Raw genomic sequence first — 15,442 nt, 5'->3', positions numbered from 1 at the left:
ATGGAGAAAAATAGAAAGGGAAAAGTAGAAAGAACTCATCGCATTATCATAAGGTAAGTAAGTAAGAGAGAATATAATAAGTAAGAAGGTAATTAATTGAATGATTAATTGAATGATGGATTTAGAGATGGAAAAATGTTACGGGAGCTGCCTCTAGGATCATGTGGAAGTGTTTAGAGTTCTCTCGAGGTGGTTTAAACTAAACTTCAAGTAGGAACTCAATAAGGTTGTAATTAATTGTAATTCTTATAACTATAATAATGAAACTAATGATTGTTTTTAAATATTAAGCTTTATATTATAATGAAATCTATTTTCTTATATAGATCTTTGTTCTTTATTCTAATCTCTAAAATCTTTTTGATATATTGGATTATTAAGGATCGTAATATGCTTTAAAAGCGCTGAAGCTCCTTAACGCTTTATTACGTGTAATTTATGTTATGTGATGTGGTATGTTGGATGCCGTTGTAACAAAAAAATCATACTTAATATTTAATATTTAATATCTGATGATTATAGATATATATGTAATTTTCTAATTACTTCTTTCTTTCATTTCTTTTGTTTTGATTTCTTTTGTTTTCATTTCTTTTGTTTTCTTCTCTTTCCTTCTCTTTTCTCTCTTCTCTTTTCTCTCTTCTCTTTTCTCTCTTCTCTTTTCTCTCTTCTCTTTTCTCTCTTTCCTCTCTTTCCTCTCTTTCCTCTCTTTTCTAAAAAAATAAGAACTACTTACTCTCTAAATGTTACAACGGATTAGTAACAGGCTGTAGAAATCACCAACTTATAGGCTATAATGGTATTATAGGCCTCAGTGATTCAGCTGCAGTATACTGGGGGACACTAGGCATCCAAGGAAAGCCTCAGGCATGTATATAATATTAGTTATAGGATACTCTAAAAACCTAGAACATAATTCCCAGAATAGTAGATCCTAGGAAAGACAGAATATAGTAAGTAAGAAGGCTTTATTAGGATTAGTAATATCCTAGGGGATTAAATTCCAGAATAAAAGGACAAGTTAAAACAATAGGAATTATAGGATAAGTGTTATATGATTAAAAGCTGATTGACTTATCGATCAACTTGTTGATCAACTTATTGGTCGACTTTAGAACGAAGGTTTATATAGGGAATGGATTTTATTATAATATAGAGCTTCATGCTCAAAAACAATCATTAGTTTTATTATTATAATTACGAGAATTACAACCAATTACAACCTTATTGAATTCCTACTTGAAGTTTAGTTTAAACCACCTCGAAAGAACTCTAGACACTTCCACGTGACCCTAGAGGCAGCTCCCGTAACACTAAAATACGATATCTTTCTTCTCATTTTCATTTTGAAATATTATAATCTAGTATTTATATTTATATTACTTAAAGAGAGAATTAAGATTCGAATTATTAGATACAGTACTATAAAAGTCTATATAAAATGAATAAAGTAAAAAATATGAATTTAAATAATTTATATAAAGATATAATTCTTTTCTTTTTTTTAAAGAAGAGAAGAATTATATGATTTACTTAAGTATATAATTATATATTCTAATATAATAGAGTTTTTATTTTTTAATGAAAACTTGAAATTTAAGAGTTCTAGAACCTTCTCACTATATAGATTTCGATTTCCCCGCTAAAACCATTGATTTTTCAGCTTTTAAGACCTCTGTTTCTTTATTAAAACTTCATATAAAATAATTAAAATAATTCAAAGTCGATTTAAAATTGATTTAATTATATACAAGAAAAGCTAATTTATTTTTAAATGTTTTATTAATAAAGTTATAAGCTATTGAAGATAAGAATTATAAATTTTCTAAAAAAATCGTTTATTTTTTATGAGAAAAGTATTATAAATTAAAAAATTCAATTTTTTCAATTTTATATTTATATAATTCATGAACAAAAATAGTTAAAAATAATTTTTTTTTTTTTAATAAAAAATGATATCAATTACTTATTTTGAAGTTTTGAAAATAAAATTCTTTAAATTGAAAAAGTTATGAACTTTTTTAGTTTGTATAGAAAAACATTATTTTTGTAGGGATTTTGTTATAAAATTTATAGAGTATAGTAAGTAAGTTCGATAACTCTTATAATATAAAAGTATAAATTATTATATTAGCTATATTTCTAGAATTTAAAATATAAAGTATATAATAAAAGTATTCTTTTTTTCTTCTTTATTCTATAATTAAATTAAGAAAGGAGAAAGAATAAATCGAATTTAAAGTTATATATAAATAAGAAAGAGTTTTATTTATTAGAATAAAGTAATCGAATTATTAAATCAAATTGTCTTTTAAATAAATTATTATATTCAATTTGATTTAAAAGAATAAATTAAAAAGTAGAGTAATTAATTATTATATAAAGATAGATAGAAATGAGCCGTTTTTTTAATTCTTTAATAATTTCTAAATTTAATAAATGAATTCTTTTTAATAAGAAAATAACGATTTGAAACTTATAAATTTTTAAAGTAATATACTTTTTAAGAATATAAATAAAGATCAAGTTTATATAGAATTTTTAAAACTATTTTATTAAATAATTGATTTATATTATAATAAACTCTTTGACTTTATAATTTTGATTTTGTCTTTTAAATGAATTAATTAGATTTATTGTTTTTGATAAATAAGTTTCTTTTTAATTTAATATATATATATATAAAAGAATATTTCATATTATAATATAAAGAATCTAATTAAAGATTTTAAAAGAAAAAGAAAAAATTAAATAAATCTTTTTATAAAGAAGAAGGGATCTGAATTCAAAAAGTATATTAAGCTTTAAGTAAGATATAATGAATATAAAATGTAATAAACTCTATGTTCTTTTTATATATTTATAATTAAATCAAATACATTACATTCTTTTCTTAATATATAAATCGAAAAAGATAATATAAGAAATACAATATTCTAATTATTCTATATAAATCGAATATAATTATAATTAATTCAACTCTATCTATCTTCTCAAAGAATCTTTTTAAATAATTTAAATTATCATCTTAATCTTTATATAAATATCTTAATATAAATCTTAATATAATAATCTAATTCATAAATATCTTTAAATAAAAACAAATACTAATTAGTATTTATATTATTTAAAAAGAGAGGATTAGAATTTGATTACTTAATAAAGCGTTATAAAAGTCTATATAAGATGAATAATATGAATTTAGATAATCTATATAAAGATATGATTCTTCTCTTTCTTATAAGAAAGGAAAGAATCATGTGATTCGCTTAAGCACGTGATCGTACGTTCCGACTTCTTTCTTCTTTCCTCTTCTTTCTTCTCTCTTTCTTCTTCTCTCTCTCTTAAAAGAAAACTATAAAAGAGAGAAATTCAATATATTATTATTTCAGTTTATTTCATATTAATTTCACACTCCGAATAAAAATAAGCTTACAATATACTTATTCATATCATGAGAAAAATATATTTAAAATCATAGAGAATATATATCAATCGATTAAAATTCTAATTCCTAATACTAGTATGTACGGAAGATCACGTACAGATCATGTAACATTTCTTAAAGCTAGTATTTATAGTTCTTCATCGTATAGTTTAGAAAAGACAGTTAGTTCTTACTCGTTCTATTATATCCCCTATATATTACGTTGTATGCTTTTTAGAGTCTCTTTCTTCTTTTCTTTATTAGAGGCGCTACTCTTATAGTGATATTTCTATAGTATATGCGCGAAGGCTTATTCTATGACTCTATTACCTTCTACTCTTTTATACTAGATAGAGAGATAGGAAACTAGATAGCTAGATAGATGTCTAGATAGATACTTTAATTTTATTCTAGATTTAATATACTATTGTCCTCTAAATATCTAATAAATAGATAGATATCTTATTATAGTGAGATAAGATTAGAAGGGATTAAAAGGAATTATATAGGTATTCAAGAGAAGAGATGATAATATTAGGTTGAGTGGAATATAAAAGACGAAGAATCTAAATGTAGAGTCTAATATTAAGTATATTCAATCTAAGGAGCTAGCTACTTTACAGGGAATAGTAAGCCTCTTTACACTATACTAAGACTAGCTTCTTTGACATAGCCTATGAATGACTTGAGGTTATTTATTCAATCTTTGTTCATATAGATGATAAGATGGTGAGGAGGATAAGAATGAGGAAAAGATTGAGAGAGTTCAGGGGGTGTGGAGAAAAGACTTCAAATCGAGGATATCATTGAATTGAATGGATGTAATAACTAAACAGTTTATTCATAACATGAAATCCACAAAAACATGACAAAAATGAAGCTCTTCCAATCTTGGGTCTAAAACCCGTTCAAAAAAGTAATTCCATGATACTCCTATACTCCAAAAATATACTCAACAATTTCTATGCCCCAGTTTGAGGAGCAAGAATAACTGGATAATTGAGTTCTAGCGATGCTTTGGGATTACCCTTCAAAGGTACGAAATCGACAATGAGAGAATCTTTAACAGCAAAAACCGAGTCGTTTTGAAGATATTCGTCTTGTGAATTGAAGATTTGGGTTGTGAGGGGTTTGTAATTTTCGTGTTGGACCTGTAGATTATATGTTAGACGAGGTACATGTTAATTTTCATGGTAAAAGCTAAACTTACAATTAAATGAATATGTGCAGGTCGGAATGGATGTCTGTCTAATAGTTGGAGGATTTTACCAGCAGGACCTTGAAATGATTAGGTTTACCTCTCAAAAAGGACAAATAACATACCATCAAAAGGAACAGGATATGGAGTTGGTTTCAAGCAATAAAATCCATAATGTCCATTCTCATCAGTCTTGAATTTTCCTCTCAAATTATGTTCCGCTTGTTCGTCATCTTGTTGCTCATATAATCCATTTGTGGATGCTTGCCATGTATCTACCGTAGCTCCAATGATAGGCTTTTTGGTCTTATGATCTGTGACTATTCCATGCATATATACTATTTCTCCATCATCGACTGGGGTTTGAATTATCGAAGATTCGTTTTCTAAAACGGGCGCATCGTGGCGGAAGAATGGTCCAAGAATCGCACTTGCGGTGGGAGCATCAACTGCATCTGCAGCTTTTTTGAATGTGATTTCGTCTACGAGTCTGTAAAGTTTACGTGTTAGAGGTATGAGATATAGAGCAAAACTTTTGGAGAATGAAAACCTACGATTCTAAACCAATCACGTCGCAAACCAATTGTCCTTCATTTCTCTTATGGTCGCTCATCTTTCCGGCTTCATTCAAAAGCTCAACTCCCAACATCCATTCATCAACGGTAAGTTCTACTTCTCGCGCAAAGTCGTGGACATGTTTGATGAGACAACTCATCACTTCTCTCATACGAGGACTCGTCTTGGGTCCCATTGCATCGATGACATTTTGTGTGAAGTTTGGATCGAATTTAGGTGAGGCGGTGCCATTGGTATTTGTTGTTGGGTTGGCCATTTTGGATATATGAAGAAGTATGAGTGAGAGTAAACGAAGAAAGAAACAATGATCACAATATATCGATCATGTCATGAAGTTAATAAGTATTGGACGACGTTGAATATATATATGCGTCGGAAGGGTACTGCACTTCCGACGGATCATGGCGGCTTATTAGAATCAACTTTCCATGTAAAGCATCACTTTCTCGGTCCACATAATGCCCAAGATTTCTAATGGCTTACCATTGATGAGACAATCCCGTCCTATATGTTATAATTGATAAGTTTTGGACCCCGCAACATCCCACAGCATGAATTGGATTATCGGTGTTGACGGAATGAATTGGTAGATGAAGCCTTGGGATGTGAAATGTGAAGGGGAACTTATTAGGTAAGCCATAAGGTACCGTGGTGGGATTCGGAGATAAGGGATTGGAACCAATCGGAAGCTTGGGATTTACGAGCCAATTTGGACGGGGAATCTTGGAAATGTTGTTATCTCCCCGATGATAAAACCCCCACAAGGAATGATTCATGCAAGGTTACCGGTGAGCACTCCGCATGGTCCATTGTCCATGGGATGGGAGAGGAGAGGAGAGTACGATTGATTGCTGTTGAACACCAACTCTTTCTCGATTCTCTTGAAGATCATAGTAATATCAAAGTTGAACGTGGGATATTTCCATACACGCTATCATTTGATGAAACAAAAGCGGAAGATTCAAATGAACATCCTATTGAAGTCGTTTTACAACATCTCACTGATGATCAAATGAATCCCAGGCAGAGTCAAGCAGCAAGAGATGGAGCAGCATCTTCCGATGGTCTCTTCCGAAGTAACATAGCAGCTGATATGATATCGATGAAGTTTTAAGTGACGCACATGAAAATGAATTAATCGTGATGAATGAGACGGACAAGGCAAAATATCTAATAGGACGTGATGGTGCGCATTCTTGGACATGAAGACAATTAGGATTTCAACTCTTCATCCGTGGTGTAGCAGGAAGGGTGATGATTATAATAAGATCTATGTGGTATGTGGATGATCACTCGTATCATGAAGGGTATAGGAAGGTGTATGAGGGGTTTGGAGTGGATGAGATGAGGGGGTGTTTGGTGCTGGTGAGATCAGATCGGATGTTGGTTGGATTGGGGAGTTGGAGGATGGATGGAGTTTTGAGAGGTTCCTTTTTGGGGGGTGGGTTATTGTGGGGGATGGGAGAGGATGGAATGATATGGGGATGGAATGAGATGGGAGGGGATGGGAGGGGATGGAATGGGACGGATTTTGATGGGTGAGGGTGAGGGTGAGGGTGTTGAGGTTGAGGTTGGGGTTGGAGTTGGGATGTAGAGATCTGTAGATTATAGGAGGATTGGCATTCGATGGGAGTATACAAAGTTCTGGACAATTATGTCCACAACCAAATGTGGTTAAAATATACATACTGACTCGGTCTTATATTGCTAAAGTATACAGTGGAAGTGGAGATTTACTCCTAAAACGGCAATCAAACGTCCCGAGAGTATCAGGCGGAAACAGCGAGCCCGCCTTGGTTTTAGATATGCAACAAAAAGAAAAAATTGGATGTGGATGTGGATTAATAGGAGAGAGAGGTGAGGAGGGAGAGTGTGAAGGAAAGCTTTGTTTTGTTGCAAATCTGTAGATTTTGGGGGATGGGGGGATTGGGCCTAGGAATCGCTAGGAGTGGCGAAAAGGAGGAGAGGCGGGACGGGGGGTTCTTAGAAATGGTGGAGATCTCTTTGCATCAACCTGTGTGTAGCTGTTTTCGCCTGAATCCCCGTTGAAGATGCCTTGGTCTTGATGAAAAAAGGAGAAAAGGACATATCTCACGGAAATTGATGTGGGTGTTGCTGAAATCAATTTTTGAACTGTTTTTACCTGGGCACTATTGAAATCAGTCTAGATGTCGCTGTTTCTGCTTGGGTCTCGCTGAAAATGGCGACAAACTAGAAAGATCGATAGACCTCTGGAAATAGCAGAGATCTCCTTGAAATAAACCTGTGCATAGCTATTTCTGCCTAGGACTAGGATCTGGTGTAACAAGCGTGGATGTGGATCTCGCTGTTTTGATAGGCGTTTATGGCGGGTGTTGATATTGAAGTTGATTTTGATATTGATACTGAGGTCTAGCTCGACCATCATCAAGAATACTAAAGGGATTCGAGTGGCATGGTAGTTATTTCTGCGGTTTTGTGGACTTGCGGGCAAGGTTTGGATAAGGCTTGGGTAGAGGTTGGGGTATGATTGTTGGTTTATATGGAGAGAGGGGGGAGGAGAGAGGTGTCTTGTAGTGCAAGGTAAATGTGGTTGTTTCGACTAAGATTCTTAGGGGTTTTTATTCTAGGGAAATTTTGTTGTTTGCTGTTGTTGTTGTCGCTGATATCATCGTCATCGTTGTCGTTGTCGTTCAATCTCTACCATCACACATACTAATCTACACATCAAGCTATAATATATAAGAACTCGACTAATTCAAATTCAGCGAACTTTCCCAAATCTGCTCTTCTGTAGCAAATCCAACTTAAGAAAAGATGCTGTGATTGCTAATGCGTGCCCGTTGAGGTATGAAATATCTTTTCGGGGAGAAGGAGGAGAGGTGGTTCATATACTCATGATTCATTTTCTATATTCTATCTGGGACTTATGAGTGAATTTCTGACCTGCACTCTCGATTGGTATTTAGGTATTCACTTGTTGACCCTTGAATCTGAGTGTATTGAGAAAAAACGCTGTACCTATGATTCGTCATCATACCTAAGTAGTATCTATACACTACTCATTCACCCCCATACAATCTCCCCAGGCGATCTCCCCAGGCGATCTCCTACCAGAAATCTCCCCAAGAACAATATATATAAGACCCGCAAATCCAAAAAGAAAAAGGACAATAATTTCTTACACACGTGCGAACAGACCTCAGGATGTATTCTTCACGGAGTCTTGAGATGAAACGAAGATTATGACTTGCGGCGGGGATCAGATAGGTTGGTCGGCACTTGGTGTTTTTTTTGGTTTGATTTTATGCGGATGATGAATGATAGAGGGTGGGTAATGGATTATGGAGGGGAGATAATATCAATGATATATTCTCATCGAAAATCCAACAACATCATCCAGATACCCAACGTTATCAAATCCTACCACTGTAGAAGCATTTACACCAAGTACTAACTAGCTAGGTATACAAAAACACAATCCCACAACCCCTCGATTTCTATTTCTTCTCCCTCAGAGAGATGCTTGAGTTACACATCTCTCCGCCAGATCCTTCTGCAACAGATTTGTTTGCCTCTTCTCAATCCACATAAAGAAAAAGAAATCGAAGAGTAGAGGAGGCAGGTTTTATACTCCCCCCTTCTTCTTTTCTCGCTTCATGTATTGTGATTCATTCATTTTATATTGACTTTTGAGTAAGTATGAGGGAGGTGCTGGATATTATCTAAAAATTATCAAGAAAATTGGGATGGAGATGGAATATAGAGATAGAGATGTAGAATGGATTTCTGGGGAAATATGATTTCTTGAATGAATAATCTTTCTCCATGACCGGTATGTGATAGGTAGGTATGCGGTAGATCTCCCGTCCTGATCTTTTGAGTTCGTTTTGTGTAGTGGGTAGATTAGGGAGTAGGTGATTCAGTGAGTGAGTGGGGGAGGGAGTGAGGAAGTGGGGGAGTGAGTGTGTGAATGGATTTGAATTGAATTGAAAGAACTGTTTTCTTGGAAATAGATAGATAGTTAGAGATATATATGCATAGGTACTATATATAGGTAATTTTCAATATCCTATTTCTTTTATCCTCTAATACTCTCTTTTTATATAACGTAACTTGACTAGAAGTGGGTTATGTCATGATATGAGTCAAAATCACCCCCTCATTTCTTTATTTTACATGTTTATTCAATACATAATGAATCGAAAGTCATTAAATCGTAATGAATTGAAAGATAATATTCAAAAGGCTATAGAAAATCTAAAAAATAAACAATTTATTTCAATTCGAAGTACTATTATTCATTTTAAGATTTCGAAGTCAATCTTGATAAATCGAATAATTGGACAACAATTATACTTTTAATCTCATAAATCCTTTTAAAAACTTTTTAATGTGGAAGAAAAGATTCTAGTATAATAAATCTTACGATTGACAGTTACTAGATACCCTACAACTTTTAGGTTGTTGAAAGAAATGATCTAAGAAATTCTAAATCAATATATCATTTTCATGTTACCATCTATCTCTCCATCCTTTCAATCAAATTATATAGGTTAACGATGGATTTATAGATTCTTAAATCGATATCCTAAACTTAAAGGAATCTATTCTTATAAATTAAAATCTGCAAGATATAAAAAAGCTACATTTGAAACAATTTCAGCATGGTTTTCAATATTTCAAGTATAAATCGAAAAACAACATTATAAAATTAAGAATATATATAATATGAATGAGATAGGATATACAATTGGAGAAATAGAATCAATATGTATAATTATAAATTCTACTCTCAAATCGAATTAGAAGGTTATAGCAAGAAAGTAAAAGTGAATAACTATATTAAAATATGTGAATGCAGATAGAGACTCTTTGCTTTTTTATAATCATTTTCAAGGCTTAGAATATCAATATTATATAGATTTCAATTAACATTTTTCTAAATTAATATTTCTCAATAAGCAATAGTGGGTAGACTTTTAATAATTATAACTTTAAATGAATATATAAGGTTTTTAAGTCAAAATCTTGAAAAATATTAGGAGATTAGTTTTGATTATTGATTATAAATGATTATTCTAATTATATTATAGAAAGTTTGATTGCTTTTTATATTAAAAAGGAAATTGATCTTTTTATTCTACTACCTTATTATTCATATTTACTTTAGTTATTAAATATTAGAGTGTATAGACCAATAAAGCAATATCATGCCTAAAAAATTAATCAATACTTTTGAACAGGAATATAACGAATATAATAATCTAATTAAATACAGCTTTTTCAAAAGATAAGAGAAAAAGGTTTTACTTATCAAAATATCAAAAGTGGATGGAAAGGAGCAGGTTTGAATCCATTTAATCCTCATCAAATTCTAAATAATTTTCCAATTTTGCTTTTACTATCACCTTCCATTTTAAATACACCAGTAAACCTAAAAGATTGTTACGACGACATCTAACATACCGAGTCACCTGATCAGAAAGTCACGGGATTAGAGATTCCCACTGGATCCCACTGCTCCCACCTGGTGGGACACGATGGGATCAATGGGACAACAAGGAACGAAGGTCTATATAAAGAATGGGTTTCATTACAATGTAGAGCTTCGTGCTCAAGAACAATCATTAGTTTCATTACTATAGTTACGAGAATTGCAACCAGTTACAACCTTATTGAATTCCTACTTGAAGTCTAGTCTAAACCACCTCGAGAGATCTCTAGACACTTCCACGTGACCCTAGAGGCAGCTCCCGTAACAAAGATCTAGATCTTTCTTTGCTTAATAACTTTCCCCCGAATGATATTGAGCTGTAACAAGCAAATAAGGTATTTAATTCAGCTTTATCCACTAATAATCTGTTTACTTCTTTAGTATAGAAATATACAAAGTGAATAACTCATCAAATTGAAAACTTAAATATTGAAAATACTATTCTTCAAAAGGAACTTTAAGAATATAAAAAATTACTTGAAATATAGAAGAAATGAAAAAATAGAAAGAGAATAAAATTAAAAAATGAATTTGTATTTAATATTGAAAAAGTATTGAAAATTATTGAGAAGGTTGAATAAACACTCTTACTAAAACGACAACATGGTAAACCATTTAAGCATCAAATTGATTAGGTAGAAAGAAAGACGAAAGAGGAAGAGGATAGTAATAGTTCAGTTGGATTAGTGATAGTTGTAGATCATCCTGTAGTATGTAGGACAAGGTCAAATAGGAAAATATGATTTTTGTAACCCATATCATGACATGACCCACTTCTAGTCAAGTTACGTTATATCTATACAATTATTATATCATATATCCCGTGTCCCACATGCCACACACCACTCTCCGCAATACAAAAACACAAAACACAAAAACATTTATACTCAATCCCAACCCTTGATATCAACATCAACATTCACTCTATTCCACTCTCTCATAAATCCCCTTATAATGTAATCGAAAAGTCTGAGATGCAAGATTATTATCTCACTCTTGAGATCTTCTCGGAGATCTTCACTTAGGTATCGAATTGAGATATGTAGATCAAATTTCAAGGGTGAGAGATCCTGAAAATAATTTGGGAGTTGTTCATTTGATGATGTGTGGAATGATGAGATGAGATGAGATGGGATGGGATGTGCCATAATGTTAGATGATGAGAGATGAGAGGCGAGAGATGAGATGGTTTCAATACTAATATTCTCGGATGATGGATCATCTTGTATTGATAAAATATGCAATGGAATATGTATATAGTAGGCGGATTTTCAGATATACAAACTTTGAGGTTTTGGGGATATGGGATGGATGATAGGTATGATATTGTGATTAGAGTATTCGATATAATGAGATGTGTGTGGATACTTCACGAGAAAGAAAATTGGAATGATCTGTACAGGATATTTATTAACAGCACACAGATTATTGTAGAGAAAATTGGTATGCTCTTTTGTTCGTTAGCTCCTCGCCATCGATGTGCAATCAAACACTGGGTTGAGAACCCAGGCCAGTGATGTATAAAACACAGAACAGAATAACAACTATGTCATCCAAAAAGAAAACAACTTCTCACTCAAACCTTCAAGAATCATATAAAATAATAGATAGATGGACCACAACAACACCAAAAGCTATCATCCTAGAAGACTCCAAAGTGACATTCATACCCCAGACACCCAAGCTAACTAGATATTACTTTTCTTTCCCATTACTTTTTATAACTTCCCTTGAAAACTCTCAAGAAATCATTTTCTCCGTCACCCTCATTCCATCTCACGAGTGGTTTCAAGCCCGCGAATTTCCAAACCCCATTAACCTTTTTATAATAATGTTCATTGGTCGCATGGCTATGACCCTTCAATTTGATTTCCTTCAAATCCGCATTCTTGTACACTTGGTGACCAGCTCTCAATTGATGATGTCCAATAACATAATCGTCTGAGATTTTTTCCCAGCGAGTAGCACCGAGAAGATGTTGGGTCTTGACGCAAGGATCGCCGAGGAAATCGTCATCGGTGACCATGGCCATGAATTGGGAAGCGGGCATGGCTTCCCAGCAGGCTTTACCAATGGTGGTGTAGTCTACGAGGAGCTCGGGTGCGATGATGGATTCGAGTCTTTTCCAGTCCTGTGGGAGTGTTAGGAGATGTAGGGGATAGGTGGGAGGGAAGTATAGGGTTGGGTTACCTTTGCATCGTAGCTGTCACCCCAATCAAAGACTAATGCTGTGAGGTCGAGGTAATCTATATCTTATTAGCATTGTCCATTATCATCAATTTCTTGTTCGAAGACCAAGTAGAGAGTGCTTACCCTCGAATGAAATTCTTCCTTGAGCCATAGCGATTGAGGATGTGTTATTTGTGTGGGTAGAGGTTGATGTAGATGTGAAGATGAGTGTGAATTGAATGTCAAAAGAAAAATCGAAAGAACAACGACGACTTCCACATCATATATGTACACTACTAGAACTAACGATCCAAGCATGAGCTATCTTGAGCTTGAGCTTCGCGGCACATCGATTCCTCGCGGCCTCGCTCTTTAGTGAAATTCCTGAGCCCGAGTCCGGCTGCTTGTACAACCTCCGGACGAATATGCACGCCATGACCCCTGGTACCTTTTTCTGATGGATAAAACGAACGTTATCCTAGTGATAGTGTGGTAGAATGCTATCAATACCGAATCTTGTTCGGACTTCCTCCAGTTTTGGGACGGATTTGAAACAACTAAAACGAACTGTAGAGGAGTTTGTTGTTTCTCATCGCATCGCAACAATGGTGGGAGCTCCGTAAGCCAAGGCTGAAATGGTGATGATGAAGTTGATGACGATGAGATTAGCCCGGACTTTACTGGGATCGTGTTGCTGCATGTTGTTTTCTGGCTGCATCTCGCAATCGCTTTTGATATTGTTTCATGGTTAATGGCTACTATGCTGGTGTTAGATCTGTCAAACTGAATCATGAAGTTATCAGTGTCGATCCAAAGACATGGGTTCAGGTGGAGAGTGACCTCGATGTGGGGATGTTTCAACCCTAAAGATAGTAGTCCATAGCCTAGCCAAAGCGGCCCTCACTCAGTGCATCTAATAGTATAGCCCAACAACTTTGACAATTTCTCGTATTAATTGGCAAATATTTTCCGTTCACCAAACTCAATGGGAATCAGATCAGATGATTGAAAATCTAGAAGTAAGAATAGAATTGCTCCAGGAAGAAAGCATCCAGTCTCCATTAGTGATTTGATTGGTAGATGATTAGACCTTCAGCTTGCAAAGCTTTCGCTTACCTGGCTAAGGTTATCCTAGTGAGTGAGCGGACTACACTTGATCCTACTACCAAAATCCGTGCATTGCCGTGCGGAGAATTGTTGAAACTTATTGTCAACAATTGTCAAGAATATAAATTGGGGAATTTGTAAATTGCCGAGTTATTTGTTTGGAGTTTGCGAGTTATTGGGCCCTGTCCTTTGTTGGTAACCATATTGGGTAATGGTGATAATCTGTAATCCGTACTTTTCTTATTCTCATCAGCGATTCAGCGCATCGAAATTGCATGGGTGTCAGTATACACAAGAATTTCAAACTGCACGAGCACTGCTTATGGATGGAATGGAAGCCTCTAAAGCCTCGCCGCGTTCTTATGTACGCCCGAAGACCGAAAGGTCCGAGGAGCTGTTGTGGTTGGGTTTATCCAGTGATATAAGATGTCCATTGCCCATTTCAATATACAACTTCATTTATCGTTCCACGCTTTATATTGCTGTATAATCTTTCTTGCACCTTTCGTACTTTCATATCATATACCCATTTTTACGTTACGTTAAATATTTATAAAAACATAATGTCTGCATCACCAGCACCATTCAAGACCCTTGAGGGAAAGGTCGCTCTCGTAACAGGTTCCGGGCGTGGAATTGGTCGAGGTATTGCTCTTGAGCTTGCTGCCCGTGGTGCAAGCGTTGTTATCAATTATGCCAACTCTGCCGGACCAGCTGAAAAGGTTGTTAAGGAAATTGAGGCACTCGGTAGCAAGGGCTTTGCTATCAAAGCCGATGTCTCCAAGGTCCCAGAAGTCAGGCGTTTGTTCGAGGAGGCTAAGGCACATTTCGGGAAGCTCAATATTGTTATGAGCAATTCGGGTACCGAAATCTTCAAGGAGGAGGAAGATGTTACCGAAGAGGATTACGACAGAGTTTTCGGCCTCAACACCAGAGCTCAATTCTTTGTTGCTCAACAAGCTCTTATCCACCTCGAGGAATACGGAAGAATTATTTTGATGTCTTCCATCGCTGCCAATATGTCTGGTGTACCAAACCATGCTTTGTACGCTGGAAGTAAGGCGGCCGTCGAAGGTTTCGTTAGATCTTTCGCCAAGGACTGTGGTAAAAAGAAGATCACATGCAACGGTATTGCTCCCGGTGGAATCAAAACCGATATGTACGAGCAGTAAGTTCTTCCAAAGCCTAGTCCCAAGAAGCAACGCTAACATAGAATAGAAACGCATGGCATTACGTTCCAGGTGGATTCGAAGGTATGGATGTAGATATTATTGACAAGGGACTCGCTTCAGTGTGCTCACTTGGACGTGTCGGTGTTCCACAAGACATCGGAAGAGTTGTGTCATTCTTGGCAGGCCCTGAATCTGAATGGGTCAATGGTAAGGTCTATCATGATCATTTGATTATTCGTGTGACTAACGTTATGTAGGACAAATTCTTCAGCTCAATGGTGGTGGAAAGTAAAATAGTAATATCGTGTGGATCTGAA

The 15,442-nt window shown here is 34.6% G+C and overlaps 3 protein-coding genes across 3 annotated transcripts; 1 reads left to right on the top strand and 2 right to left on the bottom strand.

Annotated features, from left to right (window-relative positions):
• Positions 1-4,185: 4,185 nt before the first annotated feature.
• On the bottom strand, positions 4,186-5,781 carry EAF01_011345 (uncharacterized protein). The gene is made up of 4 exons (XM_038919602.1): positions 5,180-5,781; positions 4,751-5,115; positions 4,638-4,705; positions 4,186-4,578 (listed from the first exon to the last, which is right to left on the bottom strand). Exons 1-4 carry the CDS (start codon positions 5,455-5,457, stop codon positions 4,390-4,392), a joined length of 900 nt encoding a protein of 299 aa, XP_038764812.1. The 5' UTR covers positions 5,458-5,781; the 3' UTR covers positions 4,186-4,389.
• A 6,291-nt stretch (positions 5,782-12,072) lies between these two features.
• On the bottom strand, positions 12,073-13,018 carry EAF01_011344 (uncharacterized protein; the record flags this gene model as incomplete). The annotated part of the gene is made up of 3 exons (XM_038919601.1): positions 12,073-12,808; positions 12,868-12,923; positions 12,991-13,018. The coding sequence occupies 3 exons, from the start codon at positions 13,016-13,018 to the stop codon at positions 12,389-12,391; spliced, it is 504 nt and encodes a 167-aa protein (XP_038764811.1). The 3' UTR covers positions 12,073-12,388.
• A 1,498-nt stretch (positions 13,019-14,516) lies between these two features.
• Positions 14,517-15,417, top strand: EAF01_011343 (uncharacterized protein; the record flags this gene model as incomplete). The annotated part of the gene is made up of 3 exons (XM_038919600.1): positions 14,517-15,121; positions 15,172-15,332; positions 15,383-15,417. The coding sequence occupies 3 exons, from the start codon at positions 14,517-14,519 to the stop codon at positions 15,415-15,417; spliced, it is 801 nt and encodes a 266-aa protein (XP_038764810.1).
• Positions 15,418-15,442: the final 25 nt, after the last annotated feature.

This window comes from Botrytis porri (assembly GCF_014898465.1).
Source record: "Botrytis porri strain MUCL 3234 chromosome Unknown BPOR_021, whole genome shotgun sequence".
Taxonomy (NCBI): Eukaryota; Fungi; Ascomycota; class Leotiomycetes; order Helotiales; family Sclerotiniaceae; genus Botrytis; species Botrytis porri.
This window is presented reverse-complemented; position numbering and strand designations above follow the sequence as displayed.

What these genes read in the sequence shown, in the direction of transcription:
- EAF01_011345 (XM_038919602.1), bottom strand. Translation starts at nt 5,457, where the DNA reads ATGGCCAACCCAACAACAAATACCAATGGCACCGCCTCACCTAAATTC. An exon ending in GACGTGATTGGTTTAGAATC is followed by an intron (nt 5,116 to 5,179) that starts GTAGGTTTTCAT and finishes TAAACTTTACAG; the next exon opens with ACTCGTAGACGAAATCACAT. An exon ending in CTGCACATATTCATTTAATT is followed by an intron (nt 4,579 to 4,637) that starts GTAAGTTTAGCT and finishes TATAATCTACAG; the next exon opens with GTCCAACACGAAAATTACAA.